The sequence below is a fragment of the Pithys albifrons genome, chromosome 7 (assembly GCF_047495875.1).
Source record: "Pithys albifrons albifrons isolate INPA30051 chromosome 7, PitAlb_v1, whole genome shotgun sequence".
NCBI classification, from domain to species: domain Eukaryota; kingdom Metazoa; phylum Chordata; class Aves; order Passeriformes; family Thamnophilidae; genus Pithys; species Pithys albifrons.
In genome coordinates, this window is record NC_092464.1 from 21,214,696 (window position 1) to 21,242,451 (window position 27,756).

Genomic DNA, 27,756 nt, shown 5'->3' on the forward strand with positions numbered 1-27,756 from the left:
CCATCTTTAAAACTATAGCCAATGAGTATTCCCATTAAAACTCAAACACACTCCTCAGATTTAAACATGCATGACACTTCCACGGATTTAAAATTAGACTGCAAACCTATAATTTTGCTTTATTTTAAGGTGCAACTTGGAATGCCATCTCTCTTCCATTTTGTTCATGAAAAAAACCCAAAACCTCTTTTAAAAACCCAACCAGCTCTTTTAAACAGCAAAGCAAGTCAGGTGAAGTATGCAGAAACTCACTTTGTCAATGTATGCCTTACTATCTCAAATAACTAACTTTGAGGGACAGAAACTAACAAATACATTAATGACTCAAGGTGGATGTGTCTCCAAAATTTATAGAATAAAATTACTTTTCTCAGAGAGTGAAACAAACAAACAAACCAACCAAAAACCCCAAAAAAACCCAAAATCCCCAATCTTTTTCTAAAGCCAATTCAGAACTTTTTCACAATATAGGTAGCTTATCCAAAATCTAATATCTTTGGCCATCTACCCAATGTAGAAAGCCTCTTTATATGGGCAAGCTGCATAAGCTTTAGTAAGCATTCATAGTCCATTCACTCCTTTTTCAAAATGAGCAGAATTCTCCCCCTTATTCTATGGTAAGATATTTGAAAAAAGAACAGTAGAATATAATATTCACTCTCGGAAATTATGCTAAGCCAGCCAGAGCAGCACATAATCTTCATCATTAACTGTATATTAAAAGTTACTAATACTATCACTAAGTCATGTCTATATAATTGTCTCTATTTTTTATATAAAAGAAATATAGAGCTATATAAATTACATATTTAATATATTTAAAATTGAAAACTAGAGAAAATTATAAAAACAACAGAAAACTTAGAAGTTTGACAGGTATTTTTACCAGATACATAACACCAATGAAGAGCATGCTGGAAATAATTGCACTAAAGTATCTTTCAGTTGTAATTATACTTCTGCAAGGAAAAAAAAGTCTCCTTTAAATATATCTGTAGTCCTTTATGTTTAAATTCATTTAAACTTGAATAGGAAAATAATTAAAATTACTTTGTGTAAGATGTCTGTGCAGGCTGACCAGGCAGTACTGAGCTGGCAGATGGAGTAACTGTGCCTTGGCTGAGAGAAGGGAGCTGTTCAGGGGGAAGACTGTAACCTTGAATATGGCCCATCTGTGCACTCCCTGCCACCAAGTATGCATTACTTTGAGTTTGCCCTGGATAAACCTAGGAAGTTAAAAAAAGGAATATTAGAAATAAAATACAAGAAAATTTGCTATTTAATATCCGACTTCAGAACTTTAAGACAGCCTCTCAAAACTTGCAGTTTCCTCTAATTTAAAGTACTGAAGTTAAAAATGGTCATTCTCTCATGGCAGCATTTCCATGTTGACTGTTATCTCTGAGTAGATGCGGGGGGGGCAAAATCTTAACCAGGAATTGTACCCGCTTGGTTCTTTACTTTCTCTGACCCACTATACAAAGCTCTGGCAGCTAGAATTTTTAACTTTATGTGCAACTCAAAGCCCAGGATGGGCTTTTTTCTTGATCAAAAGGAACCAAACAGACATAACCCAAAAGCATTAGAACCTGCAAAAGAAAATCCAAATTTTGTAGCTGAAAACAAACATTTTTATTTATTTAGATATTGTATTGAGAGAAAACACAGCTCAGTCAGTATGCATTTGGTAAGGTCAACGGCTGTGAAAGGTTACATACATACCTGAGAGCCAGAAACACCAGATGACTGCATGTAATACTGTTGGTTTTGTAGTTTCGCATACATGGAATACATTGGGTCTTCATTCATCAATTTGTTATACAAAGAAAGAGCCTCCATTGCTTTAACATTGAGCTCTGAAAGTTCTGAATGTTTCCTAGAAAACATGTTTTACAGTTTACTCAACAATTTAGACAACTTCAGTATAGAACACACAATACAGAGAAATTTCATGAGGAGTGATAAGAAACATATTCTTGCTGTGAATTGATGCCTGACAAGTGCCAGAGCATCAAACAGTACAATACTATAAATTATTATATGACTAGGGGAAAAAACCCTCAGACCTCTTCCCAGAGGTGAAACTACTAATGCATACACCTATTTTCTTTGCCAGTATTCACAGAAATGACTAAGATATCATTAAGTAACAACACTGGTATTTCTAAGCATGAATTTTAACTTCAGTGAAAACACCTGACTTTTTCTTTTTACCTGTCTATATCTTCCAACTTTTCATCTATGAGAGGTCCCATCTGGTGGCACATTGCTAGAATAGAAAGACATTAAAACATATTAGAATAATAAACAATTCCATACTGCAAAGTCAGAAAGTAATTGAAAAAAAATTACCAGAAATGTGTAGATGCTAGTTCAACTTTTTTTTTAGTTCATTAATATAATCTGTATGCCAAAAATTTATAGTAACAGAGATAGCATAATGAAAAGTTTAAGAATGAGATCCAGCTGAAGATGGATTGCACTGCTGCAACCACAAACCCTGAGCTCCTGAACGTGTTAGGATGAGCTCTCCCATTTAAAGGCATTTGTAACTGGACATGTAGATGGCAGGAGAAAATAAAGTGGTTTTCCTTTTGATCAGCACCTGCCACCACTGGTAGGAACCAAGGATTCAAAACACACCTATAACAAAATTCCCAGAACCTATGCCAAAAGCAGCAGCTCACCAAAGCCTACTTAAATGTAGAGCAACTAATTTTGAAATGGCACTGTAGAACTCTCTGCAGCCACATGTTTGGCAAGTGCTGTTGTACGTAGCTGGGGAATGATCATCTGACCACACTAGTGCTTTCAGACTCTAGGACCAGTCCCACAGTTCAATATACAGTACAATGCATTGTTCCAATGATCTCACAATGCATTTTGAAGGAAATCCTAATGTAAGCTATATCTGGAGATTGGTTGACAAGCATACCTTTAATTTCTTTGCCTCTGACCTGGACCAAATACAGGGAATCTGCCTCTTATACAACACCCTCTATAGCTATATTTGGGATTTGAAAGAATAACAGTGGTCATGTTGCCTTTTTTCCCCTCTTTCGCTTTCTTCAGCAGAACTAGAATATGTGCAGGCATTTCAGTGGTGTTCAGTTCCACAATGAACCAGATGGGTGTGAAAAGATGGGAAATACCCAAAAGCTTACAAACCTATGCACCTTTAATGATTAACTTCTAGATGGACGTAGAATCTGATAATTTTTTAACAATCTTAACAGTTTGGTCCTCTCTGAATTGTCAGTTTAAGCCTATGTTCTGTCTCATAATTGTTAAGTTTCTTTTTTTCCTTCTCCAAATTCCCTCCCAGAAATTTTGGTGCATCTATCAGTTCACCTAAAATGGTCTATAATGGCTCTGTGAAGAGGTAGTCTGAATAATTTGACTCTAAAAGACTAGTAAAATTTGTATGCAACTCCTACAGAAATAGACATGCAAGTGAAAAGCATGTGGGACACCCACAGGTCTATTCTAAACCTTGGTAGTATTTCTGCTTCCTCTCATGAAATCTTCCTTACACTCCTTTTGCCACTCATGTACACTACTCTGTGAAGGAAGAAAATAATGGATGAGTATGATTGAATTCAGTATTTCTAGGTCTTGAAATGGAAAAGAGTATAGAAAATAGTTTTTCTGAGAGAGGAGTTGGGCTTGTTGTAAGTTAACATTTTGCACTTTGGTCTCTTAGATGTGGGAAACAGGAAGTGAGAAAATAATTATGGCTCAGGCACTTTTCTCAGGCTTGCTTCTTGCATGCACATGAGTAGTCTCAGCTTTGTTTCAATTTATTTTGATATAGGTGATTACTAGAGAGGAAAACAAAACCAAAAAACTCGTTATATTTTCTTACCCTCAAGATGAAGCAGTTCTGGGAGGTCTGGCTGGTCATCAGATGGATCTGCACTTTGTAACATCTGCAAGAGTTGGTCCATTTTATCCTAGAACACAAACTGCATAATCAGGGCATATATGGAAGGGAGGGAATTAGCACTTTCAGGACAGTAAAATAAAGCAGCCATTTACAACAGCCATTTTGAACCCTTGACACTTGAGAATCATCTAGACTATATGAAAATACAAATCATACATGCTACTTAATAGAAATGAAAATGGTTGAAAAAGCAAAAGCCAATTGAGAAAAATTATTATTCATAACCAGTGGAATGTGCAGAACACTCCTTTATTCCTAAAAGTCCTTTTGTACAGTAGTTTCTGAGCAGCTTCTGTTTTTCCATTTCACTTATTACATATGCAATAACACCACCTAGTGGGATTAGTGGAAATGTTTTGACAGAATACATTGAAAGAGGACTTCAAATGCACTAAAAAGCTATTTCTGTTAGCCTGTATTTTTAAGTGTATGAGACCTAGTCAGTACATGAGCCATGGCATTACCAATATATAAGAAAGTGTTGTTTTAAGATGATCTTTGGAGGGGTTGCGTGGTTGACTTCAGAATAAGCCATCCTTGATTAACCAGTTTAAGTGCCAGGTTTTTTATAATAAAAATATCAAAGGCTAGAAGAGGTACAGGCATAAACTCTTTGCAAAATATGTCTTGGAGTGAACTATATTGGTCAATGAAACATTATATGTAAATGATGTAAAATAACTTTTAGCTGACCACTATCAAATAAATAGCCTTTATCAGACCAGAGTTATATAGGTTGTATCAAAGTAGAAAACAAAACCATGTTTTGTCCTCCTTAAATCCTGGAAAGGCAGGGAGAAACCACACGAAGTCCTTTCTTAAATATTACACTATGGCAAATTTAAAAACAAAAGACAACACTAAAAACCAATATGGACTCACAGAAGACAAAGCTGGAAGGGACCTCAAGGCAGGCCTGAGATAAACTATTCTGGCACATTACAAAGTAATATCTCTTGGGAGGAAGAGTTTGTGAGGTGGGACTTAAATAGGACTTTAGGAAGGCAGAAACTGATTTCTCATTTCAAAAAAAGCAATGACAGAAACTGTGTTGAGGAAAGGAAAAAAAAAAAGAAAAACAGGAAAAAGCCAGGGGAAAAATGTTCTGCTTTCAGAGGTGGAGGGAGATCTTTTAGTCTTACGATAGACAGTGGTGGTTATACTGGAAATAAATTTAAGATAGAAATCAAGACGAGTATCTCTGAGGTACCCTGAAGTAAAATTTGAAAGCAAATATATCACTGAACACCAGGCTTCTAGTTTGGAGGTAAAGAGATGTACAATCCAGAAGTAGGGCCCTAAATGGAATGCAGTTTCCAAATTCAGTTTCAGAAATTACTAATAGCTTCAAGATTCTTGAAGAAATGAGAATACTGGAGACTTTTTTGTTTTACTTAAATCAACTTTCCCTTCCCATTCTCTTTTGATTATTGTTTTTCAAGTACAGGATGAAAGGGTTAAATGTACCAGCAGGTGAAAATTAGTACTTTCAGCATGCTTACTTCATCAATATAAACTGGTTCAGGCTCGGGTTCTATTGTTTCTACTTGAATTTCATCACTGAACTGCACTGTTTTCTTCTCAGCTTTCACTGCAAGACAAACAGGCAGACTTAATTTTATAAAATAAAAATAAACAAACAACGACATAAATATTATATAGCTAGTATATTGCCTAGGTTCTTTGCATTTGAAACATCTACTGTGAAAATTTTAAAAATTAGTATTTTGTTGACATTTGAAAGCCACAAATGCAAACAATTTTCTTTAAAAAAATCTGTAAGTCACATTAAAAAAATGTGATTCACACATCAGCTTATACAAGGTCAACAGAACTATCTTTTATCAAATAAATGTTTTTATTATAGTCTCCCTGCACATAACATACTTATTAAAAAGTCATCAGGAAAAAAGACTAAGAAAGAGTTATCAGAAGAAATAGGGCTAATAAGTCAGGTTTAAGAGAAAACTGATAAAATCATCAGGACAAACTTTTCTCCAAAGCAAAATACAGAAATGAAAGTTTTCAATTTCACTGTTCCTTTTCCATCAAATCATACCTGCAAAGCACCTCATTCCTCTGTAGTGGAGGCCAAAACAAAAAAGCCAAATACCACTCTTATCATACTACTCTTACTAGATAGTCTTAACAGATCACAAACAAGTGCTACAGCATGTAATTCTGCTGACTTGCTCATACCTTCAGCACCCTCAAATTGAGATCACAGGAGATTACTCTTGCAAACCCATGAGATTTATAGAAATTGTTTCTAGGATCTTAAAGACATGTCTAACATTTAATGTTTTTATGAAATATTTGGGCTAGGTCAGACTGATATAAATAGATACAAGTAGCTAGCCAGTATACAGAAAACCCCTCTTCCCATTATGACCATATACATACCTACAGCATGTAGGTTTCTTGAACTATTTGAACACTGAACAGTCTCTGATTCACATCTGCCCAGGGGCCTTCAGTGTTACCTTGATTAGATATTTACCACTGCAACCCAGCAAAAAGGCCCTTTGAAAAACAGATGCTGTTGCCCACATTTATCCAGGTGTCAATGGAGCAATTCAATGAGTCTCAAAGAAGCTGCTGACAAAGCAGCAGACAGCATCATATTTTTCAGCAGAAGCCAGCTCAGGCAACCGTGGTCTGACTGTCCTAGTTCAGCAGGAGGGACCAGCTAACCCTGTGTGGGGGTGATCAAAGCTGTGTATTCTACCCCCTCTATCCATTCCCCAAGGACAATGGACCATTAGCAGCAGCTGCCCAGGGAGCCATTATCACCTTCACACCCAGCCTGAGGGGGGCAGAGCTGCTAATGGGCCATCAACAGTTCAGTACCCCCCCCCCTCCGCCCAGGGGGAGGGACTGGGTGCTCTCTGAGGGTACATAAGTGGTGGGTAAGAAGACCTCAGGAACTTCTCGTCGGATCCAGAGGAGCAGCAGAACCTTGATAGGAGATCACAGCTCTCACACAGACCACAGCCCTCACCTGCACCAACAGGTTTTTCATTTCCTTTTGCTCTGGACTTGGGGGAACTACAGGAGTCTCAGCACAAGGGCAAACAAACCCCCTTGGGTTTGTGCCCCAGGACACTGGGTTATACTGCTGGGGTTTTGTGCGTTGAAAGCAATTTCCCTTTTATGTCAGTGTTGTTATTGTAATATTATTATTAAATTTTAGCTCTGACTTATAATGTCTCTCATGGTGAGTTCATTTCCCCTGCTGGTTCGCCTTTAAACCAGCACACTGACACAAAGGTTTGTGAGAGCATTGCAAGGCCTCCTCAGTTTTGCTTCAATTATCACATGAACTTGCAACTGAATTCCATCGTAAGTGAAAGGAAATCACTACAGAAACATCCCTTGGGCCTTGGCAGGATTTAACATATATACATAAATGTAATCTTACTTACTCATTTCTGGCTCAGCAGAAAGATCAGCTGTTACAAAATTAGATGGAAACAATCCTATACCCTGGTGAGTTTCACCTTTCCACCAATTTGGATCACTAAAGATAAAAAAAATAAATAAAATGTCCATATATTATAAAACCCATGTTCACATGGAATTTTCCTAGGAATTGCACAGTAGAGGCTATTGTATTAATTTTACAGAAAGACAATTTGTGTATATGCAGAGAATGTATTCCTGTGTATACACAAGAATTTTTATGCAATTACAATTTTGTAAAATAATCAAGCAGATAAACTAAAGTATTTAATACATAAATATGTCTCCGTGCAATTGTATTCCAAGGTATGCTTTTTCATAGAAGATATCACTATTCCCAATTCATTTTTACAGTCTAATATACTTCTAGTAGACATTCTGTATAAATTACCTGTCATCAAGGATAGTTATAAGTTCTCCAGCTTTAAAAGTTAATTCATTGTCTTCAGCAGCCTCAAAATCGTAGATCGCCCGAACCTTTCGGCCCTCATGTTTGTGGTTTGTTAAAAGGCTTGAGGTGCTCGGATACAAACTGGAAAGTGTTGTTTGCTGCTGCCTTTGTTCTTTTAGTGACAGTTCAATAGCTACAAAAGAAGAGTTACTCAGATGAAACTTCCCTATAAAAATGGGTTGAATGATATGAAGACTTAATTCTGTGAAAACTTTTAGTATAATTCCATTCCTGTTGCACTTTTATCACCCTCTGCTTTCTCTCAGAAGTAACAGTAAAAAAACAAAAACATGTTTTACAAGTAGAAAGCACAATTCTGCCTACAGATTTATTGAGGATTTCAACGTGGACAGGATGAATAAACAGCAGTTAAGCAGAAATGGAATATAACTCAGTGAAGTCATCCATTTTTTTGTTATCATATTATTTTTATAACCTTGAACTGATGTAAAATACTTACGTACTTACTTTACCTCTTACACTATGCTGAACTTTTACAGATTGCTTGAAACATTTAAAAGATACAGCTGTGTCAGTACACGCTGTTTCTCTGCTAGACTGGAGCCTTTAGCCTGCATTCACAGAATCAGAGAATTACATGGATTGGCTGAGGTTGGAAGCACCTCTAGAAGTCATCATGTCCAATCCCCTGTTCAAGCAGGGTCACCCATAACTGACTGCCCAGGACTACATCCAGACAACTTGTGAGTATCTCCGAAGACAGAGACCATGACATCCCTGGCAAACCTGTGCCAGTGCTTGGTCACCCTCACAGTAAAGAAGTGCCTCCTTAATTCATAATTAACAAAATGATTTTTGCATAGACATGCAAAATTTTGTCCATTCCTTTTTTTTTTCCTCTCTATCATTCCTTGAATAATTTCACATGTCTGGATAATTTTCAATAAAGCTTGTCTGAGCAGAAAGGTCTCACTCCTATTAAAACCCTCCTAGTTGGAGGACAAAAAATTGATCATGTTTAAGAAAGGACAGAGCAGACACAAAACCAAAGAAAATAAACATTACAAAACATGCAGAATATTGACTTTTGAGACACAGACTTTAAATAGACTTTGGTGGACTGACTGTTGAAGAAAACATTAGTAATGTATACAGATTGGCTAATGGTGATTTTACAAAATCAACATTATAATAGATAATAGTTAAAAGAAGTCTAAGATGAGAAACTGCACACATTCACCAAAACTACTACCACAAGAACTTCCCTCATGTAGCGAACAGCCACTGTTACAACTTTAAGCCCAAAGGCATCCTCCATACGAGACAATATTTGATGCCTTTACGAAGTTTCACCCCAAACCACAGTTCTCAACCATAAATATCAAACCATCCTAAGGACAACTCTTCACATATATCTTGTATAGGGTCATTAATGACCTTTAAATATACTTTAGTACAACAGTAAATCAAAAGAAACCATCCTAGTTTTGTTTCTAGGGACTGATGTGAAACATTTTACAGTCATTTATATTTACAGCAATCAAAGCTTCACATATACTACAGAAGCAGTATTCAAAGGAACAAAAGTAGTATACCCAGAATACTTTGCATGCAACATATACCATAATATTTATTTTCTTCTTCCATCAAATGTCTAAATTGCAAAAGAATGTGCTTCACTTTCCCCATGAAGAGGGAAAATCCAAGTACAGTGCTTGCATCAAACATTTCCATAGTGGAGGTATGTCCTTTACATGAGATTTTTTTGAAGATTTGATTCACTTTGGAAAAACCCATAAAAATCAGTAATTCTTTGTACTTTTTACCCATAAATACTTTTAATCTCTAGCCCTCCAAGAAGAGTACAAAAAGAATAGAAATCCTAACCCCAATCCATAAATACGCTATTCACATTAAAGAAGGAAGCAAAATATTTGTTCCTGCTTTATTTGACATTTATTATTACATACATCATGTCAGCAAGTAAATGCACTCACCTTTAGCCAAATCCTCCTCTTCCTTTTTGTTGGCTACTGTACCAGGATCTTTGGCAACTAGAGCTGGACTTGCTTTTGCCTGTTCAGCAGCCTAGCCAAAAGTGAAAGATGTGAAAATGAATCCAACAAAAAACTGACAATGCATTAAGTTCACCCTTTGTATTTTGTATTCATCTGTAATAAAAAAATCTAAAGGAAATAAGAGCATTTCATTCCTCAAAGAAAAGTTTTAATAAGAGAGTTTTCATCTTGTTTGCCAAACACATTCTAGAATTCAAGACTACAAACTGTAAAATACAGACCTGACCATAAAAAGAATTTGTGATACTCTTTGAGAGCAACCAAAAAAATCTAATGTACCTGTGAACCAATAGCTGGGAAAGTAACTCCTTGTTCCTTAAGATTTTTTATCATAGCAGATATTAAACTAAGTTGTGGGTCATTCTTGAATTCATCAGTCCATTCCACCATAAGGGCTTTGAGCTTTTCACAAACTTTTGGATGACCCTGCATAGACAATAGAAACCAGTTAAATAATGTAGAAATATGTTCTTAATTTCAGATAATTCTTTGTTACTGTCAGTACAAACTATATAGACACTTTCTTTCATGATCAAGTTTAGCACTCAAAGATATTTTATTAGGAAGGGACAATAGTACACCAGCATCACATTTGTACTAGTACAGTATGTGCTATGCCCAAAGTAAAGTAAAACAAGGTCACACTGAAGCCCTGTATTATCTCCATTTCACGACATTCATATTTAGTGTTTCACTGCTTTTTTTTTTAACATGAAGATGAATTAGTTTATCTATAAATTAACACACCATACCTCCCCCCAGTCAGAGTATGTGTGAACAGTGTGAAGTGACATTCAGGAAGTTCTTTCTGATAGCCACAGTCTTCCCAGTAATCTTCTATCCTTCCCCCCCGGCCCTTTCTAGCCTTCCAAAAGTGGATCTCATTCCACTTTCAGATTACCCCAACTCTCTGAATTCACCTAGAAATGAAATGTATAAATCAATGCAATACATTACCTTATTCAACACATTGCTTACTTCACTGGCAAAATCTCTTGAACAGACTTCTAAATGAAAGATTTTGCCACAGTTTGATACACATGCTCCTAGAAGCTAACAAAAGAAAGATTAAAACTCAGATTTTGTGCAATGAAACTTTTCAGGAAGAAAAATCACATTAAACAGAACCCACCGTTAACGCTTGCATAGCAACATGAGGATCTTTATGGTTCACTCTCTTCATAATAGAGCGGAGACAGTCTTTAGGCCTAAAAAACACAAGACATTTTAAAAAAAGTAATGGAATGAACATTTCCTATTGTATATATGACAATGCTGATGACTTTAACAGACAGCAAGATCTCCTGATCATTTTCAGTAAATTCTTTAGTAGCTTGTAAGAGCAACATTAAAAAAAATAACACCCTTAACAACTATAGCCATTTCTATCTGTAGGATTTGCAGCTTTCTTAGTGATCAAAACCTCTCAATGATTTGTTACTTTTTGTACTTAAAATTACTGTAAATACTCCAAAAACGCATAAAATCCCTTACAATTAGAGATCTGAAATTCTCTGCAGTCCTCCTATATTTCACACACATATGTAAGAACATTTCCTTACATACTGATTTAGGAACACCCTTTTGCTACTTTAATTTTGAATTACCACCACTGTGTTCCTCAGAGTCTCTTTTAATCTACAGAATGACATTTAGAAAGATGCAATTAACCAACAAGTTCTAAAAAAACCCTGTTAGACACTCTACATCAAAGCTGCAAAACAATTAAATACAGAATTCAAGTCTTACCTATATTGTGGTAGACAGAAATAAAATAAAAAGCAACTTCAAGAAAGAATTTGAAAGGGAGTTTCAGACAGTTTAGTACATTAAAATCTTTGTGATTTTCTCTTCTGTTATACTGTCTTTAAAGTTAGTGGAAAGCTGAGCGAGGCTGGGGTAGGAATTCTCATAGGCATACAAGCATTATTTGTTGAATAGCCCTGAAAAGATAACCCTGAAAGAGGGTAGTTAGGGAAAGAGGAAAAGAGAAGGTAAATATAAACTAAGAGATTTTACATATTTACGGAGTCCACACATTTATAGCAAGTTTTTTTTTTGAAGCAAAAGTATTTTTCTATTGAGCTGGTATCCAAGAACTAAGATGAAACGTAGGTATAAGTTACACCACTGCTTGGCTATACTATATTTGGTAGTATCTACATTTTACAGAAATGTCCACCTCATATTTAGTGGTACTAATTATAGAAAATGCTGTCACGCAGCATGAGTACATATCATTCAGTGTATACTTTCATGTAACCAATTATTACAAATAAAGGCTCTAAGGTAAGTACTACTTTTATCTATTAATTATGCAAGATTTCTCATATGTTCGCTTTAATTGAGAAAAAGAATCATGCTAAAATTTTCAGTAATAACTGCTTTTTTAACTATTAATTTGTCAGTAGGATTAACAGTGTGATATGAGTGCAAGCTCAAAAAGGTCCATTTTTAAGCCAGTATTTGTACATGTAGGGTGAAGGATCAAGAGCTTAGCAGCTCAGGAACAGGACTATCAGCCTAAGATTAGTCTTACTAAAAAAAATAAAAGTAACAAAGCCTCACAGCCAAATGATTGTCCATATATATTAAATGTAACTTACTTGTCAATATATTTAACAGATACTATAAATACTTGAGTGTTTAATGTTATAAATACTTGAGCTCAAATGTTTAAAATAAGAAAGGTTTTGATTACACCCACATAAAAAAATCATCCAGGCTTAGTCATATAGAGTAAGAACACCTATTCCAGATAGAATTGTAATCCTTATTTTTACTTCTAATTCATTCATCATACAATTTAGTATGTAAATTATGAGAAGCACTATGCAGAAACCACAGGGAAGCGTGCACCCTGGGAGTACAGAATTCTATCTACTTGTTAGGCATCTCTTCAGACCATGCTATAAAAATAGTGGGCCACAGTTCTGCTCAAACAATTCTATAATCAAAATTTCAGAGGTACCACAGCAAGTAGGAATAACAAAACAGTTGGGCAAAAACATGGCAAGACACAATAGAATCTATGTATCGTATGTGATATGACAATCTATCCAGAAAATATTTACAATACATTTTAGATTTAGTTTTAGACAGTAAGAAAGAGAAATCTGATTATATTTTATTTAACAAAGTCAAGATTAGCAGCAATTTCAATCTAAAATATTACTCTGCAAAAAAACATTTCATACATTTTCAGGAATTGATTATTCATTTACAGTCTAAGGTATTGTGGGGCTCAGCACTACACAGGGGACTCAATTTTCCTCCTTGCTCCTTCAGAAACAAGGTGGTCAAAAAGCTTCCTGGTCAGCCTGTGAGACACACACTGCAATGACTACATAAAATGCTACTGAGATTGTGTATTTTGAGGGGCGGGGGAGGAAATAGAAGGCACCTCAAAAAACTAACAAGTAAGCAATTTAGCTGCTCTCTCTTGCATGAACAGGCACAAAAACAACCGAAGATGAAACAGCTAACCAGGATACTGACTCACTGAGGCAGTGATTAATCCTTAATCAATCAGGACAAAGTTAGGCAAGCAGCAATACAGATAAACCATTTCCCAATGACAATTTTCCAATACCGATCTCCAAAAGAGAGTGCTACAATGATAATTTCTATTTTCTTAACCACTGGTGTATTCCCTCAGTCATCAGTTTCATATTTTTTCAGCCATCTTTTTTTTTTTTTAATTAAGCAACTTTTCTGGAGAAAAACTGAAATTGTGATAGTTTAAAACATGTAGACTGATATATCTCATGAAATAAAGATAAATGGTACAACAACCTCAAAACCAAATGCAAACACATTAGTTAGGAACTGGCTATCACTGAGCTGACTGAGGAAGGGGAGACAGCTCATCTTAAAATACACGTGGCCTTTTATTTTTCCTTTTATTCTGTTTAATGAATCATTCAGAATTTATAATGTTATTTTATTCTGAGCTGATAAACTATAGATTTAGTTGTGTGAGCATTTTCACTGCAGAAAAGCAATACTATGCAACAATCTCTACCTTTCCTGTAGTCAAATCTAAAATGTCAGACAGATACAGAATCATAGAATATCCTGAGTTGGAAGGGACCCACAAAGATCATCAAAGTCCAATTCCTGGCTCTGAATAGCCCCAAGAATCACACCATGTGATTAGAATTTTTAAAATAAGCAAGTTTTCAATAATGCTGTAGAAACACAGGAAAAAAAAAGATTGTCTCTAATGGTAAAAGCTTTGTTTTAATCATGTTCTCATGTTGAAAAGGCAACTTGCTCACTAAGCTAATAATACTGTCAAAAAAACAGGATGTAAACAATGTGATATGGAACTGCTGAGCTGTACGAGTTCCTAAAACAAATTCAGAGATAAAACAATGCTTTGATTGCCACATAGTTAGACAAATTTTAGAACATCGTAACTGATATGGGAAACATGCAGAAGGTCTCAAGTTAATTCTACACTAGCTAAGGCAATATTCTATATACACTATTTATTGTAAACAAGACATTAAATATATTGTTGTATTTTCTGTCTTTCCTGTGTTTTCTATGAATATTCTGATATCAACTCAAACCAATTTTGAAATTCACCAAAAACAGAGAAAATAGTCAAAGAGAGGGATTCAGTAGAATTCTAACTTGCTAAAAACCTGTCTTAGTTGGTTGGATTACAGGCAGCAAGATAATATTTTCAGCTATTTACGATTTCGAGTAAGGAAAGTATTCCATAAAAATTAACAATAGCATTTCTGTTACTGAACTGTAACAAATTTATCTTAAGAGAAAATATATCCCCTTTGTAGCCTAATTGTTTCCAACAATTAATCTGAATACAAACAAGTTGGCAGACCTACATGAGACAATGTGCCACACAGCACTGTGGGACAAAAGGTGTTACCTAATGAGCAACAGTCCTTCTAGGCTACTGTGGCTTTGCCTGTAAGATATCCACATCCAGAAGGCTGCAGGCATGCAATGGAGCTTACAGACTGGTACAAAGGAAACCCATAAAAACAAGATTTTGTAATTTAAACTTCTGCCAAGAACAGTAATAGATAGCTTGTACTGGAGCAGAATTGGTTAAAAGATTAAAGCCAATCCCAGTTAAGAAGACTAGCATCCTTGTAAGAGGAACTTAAACTGCAGGAAAATTTCAAATAGCTCAGCATATCTTATTTAAACTTCTTAATGGGGAATACTGTCGTGCTTTACCTTGCTATGACATGACACAATCACAGCAAGTTTTAATAGCATCTGAATTTAGGCAACAAGTCAGCTGGCAGCCTCTTACAAGCAGGGCAAATATTACAAAGGTTAGAGTCCCACATTTATTTTAAAAACAGTTTTATTTTTAAAAAAGAAATCAAACCCAATACAAACAAACCCCACAAACAAACCCCACAAAGCATAACAGGAATTTAGCTGCAGGGATTTACCAGAAGATCTCTAGCTTTGTCTTACTGCCATCTCTTGCAGCTACACACATTCGAGCACTGTTCAGGCTATGCTGCTGTGGGGCTAAATCTCATCTGAGGAAAAGCTTTCAGCAATTACATAGAACACTCAAGCCTTCAGTTGTACAGTTACTGTTACAGGTTCAGCATCAACAGGCACAAGGAACAGAAATGCAGTTTTACATACACAGACCAACATGAAACATTATTAACAACTCACCAGCTGTTACCTTAACTATAGTTATACACAACAGCACAGAAGTCTCAATATGCCATGCTATTTATAAGATCATCTCTAATCCCAAGGAATAAGCTTATTTGCAAACCTGGCCTTTGGAACAAAAGTCTCAGGTGGGAATTTGCCATCTGGCATCTCATACTGTTTCCTGGAGTTTTACAAGGCAATCCAAGTCATTCTCAGAGAAGCCTTTCACTAAACAGCCATAATGGCAGAACTTTTTTTCAGTCTGTTCTTTACATGAATTGTTACAGGCAATGCTTTGAGAAGTTGTATTTAAAACATTTCCAAAGCCTAATACTACACTGATAAAACATACACTGAAGTAATGTCTTTAAACTGTATTTTTAGTTGCTCAAATTACACTTTAATTTTTCTTGTCCAAAAAGCAAGTTCATGTATAAATTCTATGAAAGAAGTCAGCAAAGAATCAATAATGGAAACATTAGTGGCCCATATTAGGATGTGTTTAATTTAATATCACATTTTCAAAATTTAAACTTATCAAAGCCCTAAGACAGAGAATAGCTTCTGAAAACAAGGGGAAGAAACATAAAACCTTGGTGTTTCCTGTGACAAAGACGCTGGCGGTCTGGTGGCAAGGACAATGGAAGGGCAGCAGATGGTCATAGCCTGGTTTTAGCAAAGTTTCAACATACAGATGAAGACCTTATAGTCTCCTTGTCACACAACTAGTGAAATATGGGCTGTATAATAGCCCTGTAGAAAATTGGTCCCTTAAGCTCAAAGAGTTGTCACTCATGGTGCAAATTCCAGCTAGCAGGCAGCACCCAGCAGGCAGTACCTGGCGGGATCCTTCAGGGATTTCTGCTGGGACCAACACTGCTCTCAGCAACTTACTGATCACAGTAAATCAAAGGTGAACAAGCAATATACTGGAGGGCAGGGCTAATATTCTGATGGACCTGGACAGGCTGAAGAAATGGACAGACTGGAACTTCAAGTTCAGCAAGGACAAGTGTAAGGTGTTGCATTTTGGATGGCCTGTTCCAGCAAAGGCCAGGAGCTGACCACCTGAAAAGTCGGAAAGGATCTGCAGGCCCTATTCAGTGGCAGGAGTCAGCAAGTGCAGCCTGGCAACAAAGACAACCAACCACATCCTGGGTCAAACTAGCAGTCAGCGCAGCGAACAGGACCAAGAAAGTGATCCTTTCCCTCTATTCTGTACTTTTACGATTGCATCTGGAGCATTTTGTCCAGTCTGGGGCTCCCCAGTGCAAGGGATGCACTGCCGCTAAGTCCAATGGATGGCTGTCAGGTCAGGGAGGGTAACACACAAGGAGAGATGGGAGAGCTGCATCCAGGTTTGAGAAGGACAGACAAAAAGTGGACCTTATTGCTTTCTATAACCAATTAATCAGAGAATTCACAGAAGATGCAGCCAGACTCTTTCTCAGAGCTGCACAGTCATAAGACAAGATGCAACAGGTAAATTGGAACAGGGAAAATTATAATCAGATTGCAGAATTAATTTTTTATTTACTTACTTAGTAAGTAGTAGTAGTTAAATACTGAAACATGTTCCCCATAGAAGTTGTGAAACCTCTGACCTTGAAGGCATTCAAGACTGGACACGGTCCTGAGCAACCTGATCTAATTAGACCTGTTTGAAGCTGGGGGGTTGGACTAGATGACCTCTGGAGGTCAATTCCAACCTAGATTATGATTCTATAAGAAAAATCCCTCATGAAGTCTCCTGGGTTTAGCGGTGATACTGCTGAAACATATCAGTTTATTTATTTTGTTACATCAATGAAAAGCTGCTGCACAAAAGTCCTGATTTTAACAGAAAAGTAAGTATCTCCAAAGGAAGAACTGAAAAATATTTCAGCAGAAACCACATGTATTTTCCTTTTACTTGTTATAAATTTAAATTAAATTGAGCTGTTGCAAAAGTCTATAAAAGACAATAAAAATTTCATTCCTCACCTGAGTATGCGGAAAGTTTGGGGAGGAAATTGTTAAGTCACTTACCCTGTGCGCGACTGTCCAACTTTATCACAGATGTCTAAGATGAGGCCCCAGTCTTCTGCAGTGTTCATCTCACTCGTTGCTTTCTCTGATGAATAAAGTATAAGTAAATCAGAATACAAATTAAAAAAAAAACCTTAACAAAATTGTCAACAAGTATGTTGAAATATTACCTCTTTGTATATTGCTAAATATATGAAAAATCCCTATGTTTAATAAAACTCATATATTAACTCTATTATACCTAATTCTTTTTACTTTTTTAATGTTCACTTGTGGCCCTGCATTTCAACTAATTAGCAAACATATTGTGGGGTTGTTTTCCCATATAATAAAGATGAACCCAGAATATGACACAAGTAGTATAGCCAGCAACAGATTTTTTTCCCATTTGAAACTATAAAGTTTAATAGGATACAAATACCCAAAGCATTAGTTCACTGCAGTCAGATACAACTGAGTTTATCACTTTCTCTGTCACTAAACTGCTATGTCCTTCATTCCCATTCTGTGTATTACAACTCAATAAGGAGGATTTAACAATTTGTTAATAATCACTAAACTTTATCTCCCCATTCTCATCTCTGCTTTGGATGATATATTTCACTGTTTCTTTTCAGCTGTAAGGGCTGCTAAACCAAAGCTCATCTCATAGAAGCTGCTGAAGAGTAAAGACAGAGGGAGTAGCTGGAGAAGAAATAGATCTCATGTCAGAAAAAAAAAATAGAGACTCCCTCCCTATCTCTCCACCAGAAAAGATTAGTGACACCAAGGATAACAATAAATAAATATGTTAAAGGAAACTGAGCCTTACACTGCAGCTAGAAGATTATCTAAATACTGATAGATCAGATCAGGGCAGGAGAGCAAAAGAGAATGTACAAAGATTTTCCATTTGTAATCAAATAGAAGAAGGGTGGGCACAGAATAGTACACAAACTTTGCTTCATGTACTCTTCACATCTTAATCTGCAAAGTACAAAACACACCTCAGCAATAAGTACCATCCTTCAGGGAATGTCTCAGACTACCGAGTTTTATGAAAAGAACCAAAGACTTCCTATAAAATCTCACCTGTCAGGAAAGATTCATTATCTATATTAATGCTTGCAAGATTGCAAAGAAGAGAAAGACAAAGCAAAACATCTGATCTCCAAAAATTACAAGGAATTATTCATCTCGAAGTTGATGGCTTTTCTTATGAATGAGTTTCTGTGTCCTCCAAATTGAAGTAGGTTACAGTTGATTAGTTTTTTAACACAGAACAAAAATGCAGAAAAGCAAAACTCTATGGTTATCTGCTCTCAGACTATTTCTGAGGAAAAATTAAACACTGACATCTGAAATGGTAACATATCAGTTGTAGTGCCTGATGCAAGGAAAACACTACAGTGAAATCCTAAATGGAAGGTAGTTAAAATTCTCTATGTTCTCTCAGATAAAGTAACAGAGCCCTCACTGCCTCTTCTGTCTAAACTCAAACAGAAAATTCCTTTGATTTCAAAAAGCAGTCATAATCACCAGAAATATGAAAAATTATGGGTAGACACCATACTAACATCTAGCACTAAGATATACCAGCTGATCAACCAACTACTTTATCTTTCTTTCAGTCTGCTATTGTTCCAAATCCTGCTTATGACTCGCCAAGCTAACCATCAGAGAAATTCTTGATTTTCAGGTAAGACCCCTGAACTTAATGCCTTGCATAGAGCCACACAGGCCAAGGCAGCCTCTGAAATCAGCCTAGAGCAGCTGAACTGCTATCAAAGCCAGCCGCAACTCTGAAGCACCAGAACTGCTCTTATGAAACACAGAGCCTGAGCTGGCTACACAGCACTCCCCAGACTGAAAGCAGCTGATAAGCACAGTCCAGAGACACACAGAACAGACTGCATGGAGGCAGGTTACTTTCAGGACTCTACTGTTTAGGTTCATTGCCAGTACCACTGGAGCTGGAACAGCCCCAGTCAAAGTGCCCTCGACAGCCCCAAGTTCCATCAGGCTCAGAGCTCACACGTGGAGCCTCCGAAACCCACCTTGGTTACTCGTGTCTGATGCTGCACTTGAGTTCATACATCCCTCAATGCTGGGCAGAGAGCTGGGCAATTCAGTGGAACTGAAACCTTGATCTTTTCAATTATTCGACATAACAGACAGTTGTCTGTATTTTTGACAAAATTGATCCTTCTTTCCTCACAATGTCATCAGAGAGAAATAACATGCAAATCACTCATGTCTTCTACAAACCAAGAAGTAAACTAAAGCACACAATGTTTTAAGATAACAGCAAACTGTGATTTTTATGCCAATTTTAATACTTGGGCTAAAACTACAAGATGGTGATTGATGAAATCCCTGATTCATATCAACCACATCCACTACAGCCTTTATTTTAAATCTCAATAAGAATATTTTGCAAATTTATCCATGAATACAATTAACAAGTTTTCTGCCATGGTTACATTCCTTCTTGGCAGTTGAAGTTAGTCCTATATAAAAACTGCCATTTGATTCCAGTGCCTTCCCCCTTGTTAGTCAGGGCATTTCCTTCACCAACCACTAGTTTATTACTAAATTTAAGCCTGAAACTCAATTTCATTGTATGCCTTCTGTCTCCTGTAGTAACAATCATCCATTAAATCCCTTAGATAATAAAATTTATGGTAAGACATGACAAAAAAAATTGCCTTTAGTGAAATTCTGTCACACACGAGGGCCATTAAAAGTTAAGGGCATAGTGGGAATGTTATCAGCACAGTGACACGCTGACTGTTGACAAAAAGGCCACTATCCCTGTCACAGCATTAGCAAGTGACTATTACCTTTCACCACTCTGGGAACAAGAACAAAAACGCTTTGACAAAATTCCTTTGATGCATTTTGTAGACAAAATTACGACTTTAAGCTACTTAAGTTAAATGACTTACACTGTTGTCACTTAAAATCCATGAGTACTCTCTCTCCTAATACATTAACAGCTGAAAAAAGTTTATGTGCATTCATTTTTTGCCTACCCTGCCCAACAGCTGCTACACTCCCAGCCTTCAGGTACAGCTGACATGTCACTAGCACACTCTATCTTAGTACTGAAATGGACTCTGAGAGAGAAGGAAAAACAGACATTTGTGTTTAAAGTCTTGGGACAAATTAGCACAGCACATGGAAGATAAAGAAGAAATGCTCTTCATCTTCCACCTCTGATAAAACGACCCTATCCCTCCACCTCTTCACTGCTTCAAAATTTTATTCAACTTAGTGAAATGCTATGACAGGATCAGATAATGTTTCAAACTTTACAAAAACAACTTTAAAAGACAGTACTGGCTTCTGAAATCAACATTCTTCAAAGCTACGTCAAACACAAAGGAAAACAGGACTACGTGACACAGCTCTCTTCCATGAAGCTGTACCAATTCAGGGCATTGTTTTCTGAGCACAAGCAAGGCCTACAAATTAACACAGCAATTTTAACCAGTGCATGACTGTAAACTCTTAAGTTGCATCAGATAAATCTGTAGTAAATAATAGCTATTATTAATACTAATTATTATTAAGAGTAGTTAGTAAAATGGTAGTTTAAATTTTTTTCAACTCTTTTTTCCTTATTTGTTATTTTTCCATTGCACATCTTCATTTCTCGGCTTTACTTTTGGAGGAGTTCTTTAATTTTATTTTCTTACCGGTAATTCCGCAAAGACAGACACACTAAGTGGTAAGCACTACCCACCTCAGAGGGAAACAATACTTGGATCTATGGGTTCTGTGATCAAAAACAACAACAATGATCCTCAAAATATAAGAACAATTTCAACAATTTCTTTAATCCCTAAAACAAACGCAAGACATGCAAAACAAATATATCACATTTTTCAGCCACTTTGCAAGGCTGTGTGGGATCCCCCCCCCCCAGTGAGTGGGATCAGGAGGCCTCTCCCTTTACTCTTCTGTATTCACAACAATAACTATACTGAGCCAGACCAATTCCATCTTGCCCAACATTCAGTCTCTAATATTTATATTAAACCTAGAGCAGATGTCTAGGAAAACATAAAAAGGAATAAGATGAGCATTAGTTGTACTTCCCTACCAATACATCTTTCAACTACCAACAATTTGCAGCTTCATAACTCCTGAGTCAGATTTGGTGCTCCAACCACACAAACATTGTCATAAAGCACCTATAGAACAAATAATTAAGGAAGTATTCTGAAGTAAAATGTGTCTCCTATGACAGAAATCTTAGCTGTGTTTGTATCTTTGAAGTTTCTCAGTAAGTTGTAGAAGATCACGCCCTTCAAATAAAATACTTAGATGCTGAAATCATTCTTCCAAACATATTTTCTATCTTCTTTCTTTTTACAATTAAACCTCCGAATAAAATTTATACAAAACATTATCATCTGCCTTCCAAAGAAAACACCATTCCTCGTTACAAATGCCTTATAGTCTCACTGAAATACTGTACCTAAAAACCAGAAGACAGTCACACCTATGGATGAGAAGCCATAGCCATATATGAGAAGAATTAGTTATACTTTGGTTGTGGTAAAAGTGGCCCTTGCATGGACTCTTTTGGAACACCTGAATAAACCTGCCTCTCCTTGTGTTGTAAAGTTCATGAATTTTGTTGAGGCCCCATTTCCCTAAAATGTACACAAACCTGGAGCCTGGGAGCACCAATGAAATTCTGTTTCCTCCCTTTGTTTTGTGCATTATGTATAAATTATAAGCAATGCAAAAATATTTGCACTGTGATCCTATTTGAAGTTCCATATTATACTCAAAATACAACTGCAGTTCATCACTTTAGGACAGAAAAAACCCCACCTTCCTCAGGAGGAAAAATAACAATATTCATAACTGTCCTTAAAGAACTTCTTCATCACGTTTATAAAGCACTATTACACAGAAGAAATGTAGTACATTGCTGAAAAAAATCTACTGCCAGACTTAGTGGTTGACTCTTCAGGTGCTGGTAAGACAAATGTAAGTATTGCTGCAAATTTTCCATGCAGACACGTGCCAGTCATTTGACTGCCTTAGTTCTGCATTTCAACAATAGCAAATTACTGCCTTATTTGAAATTTGCAAGAGTAAATACTTCCATCAACGTACAGACACTGTAGTGGACCCCAGGATGCATTTCTTAAAGCAGAAAACTTAGTGACTACCCATTGCTAACATCATTTTCAGAGAGAGGTCTTGGCAGATTTGAGCTCCCCAAGCTTTAGCTTTTACAGAAGTTTATTTTGGAAAAAATACCACCTTAAAAGTGAGCTATTTTTCTGCTACAAAGCCTCAAAGATGTTAAAACTAGCCAGAACTTCAAGAAATAACAAATTCATATCAAAATGCCCCCAAATCCATCACTTAAAATGTACATGATTTGACATTTGAAGCAGTCAAACACGAGTGAAAACAGGCAGAAAAATCTATTAAAGTTTTTTAACCATCCTAATTATTATTTGCTCTTACTCTATCCAGGGACATAATATTGTTTTTGCAGTAGGACATCTCTAACATGAAATACTGATGTTCTCAGTAACTGAACTTACAAAGAAGAGAATGGCTACAGAAAGTCTTCAAAAGAATTGCTAAACAAAGTCTTCAGCTCACAGACTTGTATTGCAACCAGTTTCTAGCATGATAAAAAAATCCTTAAATCCACTATAACATTCCAAACACCACAGAATTAATAAAAAATTCAACACTCCTCTCAGCCTTCTTTGCCTTCCCTTCCACTGAAAGTCTTGTTTTCTTCCCAAGGCTAAATTATAAATAATTTCTCCTTCTCTATAAATTGCAAGTACTAAAATTTCAAAGCAATACAGTTTAAAAAGAAATTAAAGAATGAAACTGGCTGCAAATTTTTCTTTTTTTTTTTGCACACACTTGCTGAGAAATTCAGATTACATACCCCTTCCACATCACTGAAGTTAAATGCCACTAAATTTTGTTCTTTTGTCTGTCAAATAAAATGAACAAATGCATTTGTTGGCCCATTCCAGCAAAGCCACCAATAGAATATTAACTACTCCACATTTCACTGACTTGCTCAGAACTGCACAAGAAGAATACATCCAACCAGATTCCATTTGGACAAGATTGAAAATAACCTTTAAAAGGTGATGCCACCATAAAGAGAAACTAGAATTCCATGAACAATTAACTTTGGCAAAGCTATTAACTAACTTTGGCAGTTTGACTGTATCCCCATTTACAGTATTCCTAAGGATTCCTTATGGGAGCAATTGCAGAAGGAGTCCCATGAAAGCACTGCCAGCTGATCCAAGGCAAAGCACGTGGTGACTGAGCTGTCATGAGGCCCCCTCAATTCATTCCTTCAGCAGACCATGTGGGATCTCACCAGGCATGGGGCAATCTACCCAAAACAAACATTGCTCAACTCAGTGAACAGAGCAGAATGAAGACAAAGGGACTCAAGATTTGGTAAGACAATGCTGAAATAGTAAGGACAGTAAGCAAAAAGAATTTGGATGTTTAAACCATTCCTGCAAACTCCAACAAATCCACAGAATTCAGACTCCCTTTCACCCAGAAATATTAGAGCAGAAAGGTGAGCACATTAGAGATACATGAGAAGGATAATCAGTCTGTTAATAAGGTGCATCACAAGCATGTTCTAGTAATAAATGGTGCCAGGATCTCTTTGCAAAGCCCCACAGACCAAGCCACAGTAGAAGCAGCATTTCAGAAAGAAGATGGGCAAAAGACTTAACTTTTCACATCGGGTATGTGGAGTTACTTTTATCAGTAGGAGGAACAGATTTTACATGTTGGAGATCTACTTCGATTCTTTTGAATTTTGATATTATAATTTACACTGTCACAGCTGAAATAAGGAGAAGCACTTAAAGTAACAGCTCTTTCCTGGGAGGAAAGAAAGAGAATTACCAGGACAGTACAGTTTTTGACTGTGGAACATACTACGTTGGCTTCAAAGTGCCCAGCTGAACTCAGCATGGCAATTGATAGGGAAAAGGATTTCTTTGTTGGTTGATATACAGAAGGGATATTCCACTCAGTTTTATCCTGTTGGCATTGCCATTTTTCACTGAGAACATACACCAAAGGTATCTTTAAGTAAAAAGTTCTCATTTTTCATAAACATTTAAAAATAACAAAAGAGAAGTGGCTGTAGCTCCTTTGCCACACACACTTTCTCCTCAGTCTCCCTGTTAGCTCACCTTTAATGTCCTTCTTAAAACAATGCTGAGAAAAGCAAAAATGTGCCAACCTCATGACAAACTGAACCAATCCTTGGAATTCATCTTCCCTTGCAGCCAGATGCTAACTCATAGTCTGCAGTCTTTATAATTATCTGGGGTCAAGAAACTCATCTGCAACAATTTTCACTCCTTTTGGCAAACGTGGCCCAACAGCTCAGAGATAAGTAATTGGATTGTTTTGAAGACATTGACTAATCAAAGGGAGAAATCTAAAGAATAATGAGCTTAAATAGCAAGAGGATTTTATTTCAAGAAATTGCATCATGGGAATCATGGTCAAACCATTTCTTACATTCTAATAACATCAAACTATAGACTGGTCATATGTACAGTCATATGGAATTCATTAAATTTCTGAAGAGTTGTAAGGACAAAAATCATCAACAATTGCTATACTTAATAAAACATGGGAAAAATGATTGCTAGTCACATCAGGGTGACAGTTCTACTACATTACTAAACTACCCACTTAATCTCCTATTACTATAAATAGAAAGCCTGAATTTCTTCTCACTCCTGCAGTGCCTCAAACCATCACCCTGAGAACGAGACTAACATCAAAAGCAAATGCATGCACTTTCATCCTTTACTGTAAGGGAGAAAAAAAATCATGCAAAAATCCATGTGTTTTTTAAACACCTCCTCTTCAGATCATGCGTGATTTTTATGACAACTCACATCAGAACCTGCATTTATTGCAGCTTATAAAACTTCAGAAATAATAAGCTTACAGCAGGGACTAAAAAGTTCCTCCAGTTCTCTTCTTAAAATGTAAATTAGGTTTACAGTGCTTGGCATCAAGTTAGATTACAGTATACACCACATTAAGTCCAGAGTTACAGATTTTATTCTTGAGATAACATCTAAATCACACTTCAGAACTACTTTAGCAGTAAATTCTTTACCAAACCTAGCTTAAGCACTGACATATTACTAATTAGGCTATCATGACAGAGTAGTAGACAATCTTTTGGTTCTTAATGCACTTTTCACCATCATTTTGCCTGCATCACTTACAGATAAATCTGCATTTCTCAGGAACAACTCTCTGGGAGTAATTTTATGATTAAGTTGTGAAATATGGCAGAAACAGATGACGCATGAACCTAATGAGAACATCATTAATTCTAACCCCTTAAAGGGAGGACTAGAGTTTCTTAATTGTATTCTCAGCAGGCCCAATGTCTTGAAGATCTTCTCTTTTATTAAATTCCAGTATTAGGTTCCCTGACTTGGCTGTGAAAACACACACCAATTGTGTCACCACTAATTCCTTTCTGTTGAAATATTCCTAAAGACAGTAAAGAGAAGTTCAGAAAATGAAAAGTACTTGGGCTTCATCCAGAGATTTGCACTCCTCGAGGATGACAATGGTTTTACCACCTCAAATATCTGGGCAGCTTAAAGCATATTATTAATTTAATAGCAGCCTTAAACAACATTATTTTGCCAACCACACCTAAAAAAAAAGAGGTGCACCCCTCAAAATCTCTGTATAAAGTTGACTCTACCTGGTAAACTACTATGGATGATCAGATTCCCCTGCAGCAGGATGCTACAAGGACTAGCCAAATGCTGCTAACTGGCCAGACAAACTAAAAAACTTCTCCTGAAATTAAGTGATACTTATGGTTCTCAAAACAAAAGAGAACAATTTAGCTCCAGACATGTTCTCTGCAATCCATCATCCTAAATGGTTCAAAGTAATTCCCAACTATTCCACAATACTGATCAGCTGTCCAGTAGACAAGAATGCTCAGCTACCACAGCAATACTATTAACTACACTGATGTCCAAATTCATATGAAATTAAGAGTAGCTTCTGACTGCCTTTCTGCTTCAGGAATCTGATTTTTAAAAGGAAACTTTCTTGCTGGACAAGAAAAAAGCAGAGTATTCAACTTTTGCTCTGAGAAAAGAATTGAAAAATAACACTAAGGCTTGACAACTTTTGGAAGTTTCCTGAGAACACGAGAGCTTACTCTACTGCTGATATTATCTTATGAAGCCTGCCAAAAAAATCATCCAGATAATTGCACATTCCCAACAGGCCTCAGAGAAGAAGTGCTCAGGGACACTTTCCGGGAGATTTCACCATTCCCATCTCCCTGGCACAAATCCAGTTAAATGATGGATAAAGGCAGCAGGCTCCTGAAACAAGGCTGTCACCAACTGAACAGCCTGCTGCTCCTTTGGTCTCCCTCGGGACACCATGAAAGGGGTCAAAATAAAGAAGTTGTGTTTACCAGTGAAAACTACCCTATTGCCCACTATTTGCTTTTCCAAGAACAATTTGGGATTGAGTGGTTATTTCCCTCTCCTCATACGGTACACAGAATAATGCTTTTGAAAACTATTTACTGGTGGTCATATCAGGCAAGCACAGTAGATAAGGTGTTGGCATCCTTCTGCATCTAGAAAACATCAAATAAAGCACTGAAGTAACTGCCAGGTACTCCTGTCCTGCATTGTGAGACTTTCAGTGCTGATGAGCACATCCATTGGACTGAGCTCAAGGGAAACCCATTCAAGCAGCCTCAGCTTCCCAGCCAACCAGCAGCCTTAGGAAGTAAAAAAGTGAACACCTGTCAGAACCTGGGCCTATCACTTTTTAATCTTATTAGTTCAAATAATTCTCAAGGCTAATATTACCAATGCTTCAATTCTCTAATGGTTCATGGAAAACTGGCAGCCAGTACCATATCTTCCTCACTTTCAGCTGCTAAATTATATTAGAAGACAGCAAAACAATTAAGAAAAAGTGTTTACTGCTTTCCAAAATAAGTCAGTCAATCTTGCCATGAGCAAAATCATTAATTGAAGTGCAGCCTTCACGCTAAAAGTGTTCTTAATAGTTCAAAACGAGGAAAGCAAGCTGTGTCCTATTAAGATGCAACAGACTAAAAATTTCTGATAATA

General features: G+C 36.6%; 1 protein-coding gene across 1 annotated transcript in view; it reads right to left on the reverse strand.

The window, feature by feature from the left end:
• The window catches only part of STAM (signal transducing adaptor molecule), a 34,221-nt gene that overhangs the window by 5,282 nt on the left and 1,183 nt on the right, over nucleotides 1-27,756 (reverse strand). Inside the window, exons 2-13 of the mRNA XM_071560249.1 lie at nucleotides 17,588-17,672; nucleotides 11,031-11,106; nucleotides 10,856-10,951; nucleotides 10,178-10,324; nucleotides 9,818-9,908; nucleotides 7,800-7,992; nucleotides 7,372-7,466; nucleotides 5,449-5,537; nucleotides 3,866-3,953; nucleotides 2,215-2,269; nucleotides 1,723-1,876; nucleotides 1,051-1,226 (exon numbers count right to left, since the gene is read on the reverse strand). Coding sequence (XP_071416350.1) covers nucleotides 1,051-1,226; nucleotides 1,723-1,876; nucleotides 2,215-2,269; nucleotides 3,866-3,953; nucleotides 5,449-5,537; nucleotides 7,372-7,466; nucleotides 7,800-7,992; nucleotides 9,818-9,908; nucleotides 10,178-10,324; nucleotides 10,856-10,951; nucleotides 11,031-11,106; nucleotides 17,588-17,672 — 1,345 coding nt within the window. The remainder of the gene's footprint in view (nucleotides 1-1,050; nucleotides 1,227-1,722; nucleotides 1,877-2,214; nucleotides 2,270-3,865; nucleotides 3,954-5,448; nucleotides 5,538-7,371; nucleotides 7,467-7,799; nucleotides 7,993-9,817; nucleotides 9,909-10,177; nucleotides 10,325-10,855; nucleotides 10,952-11,030; nucleotides 11,107-17,587; nucleotides 17,673-27,756) is intronic.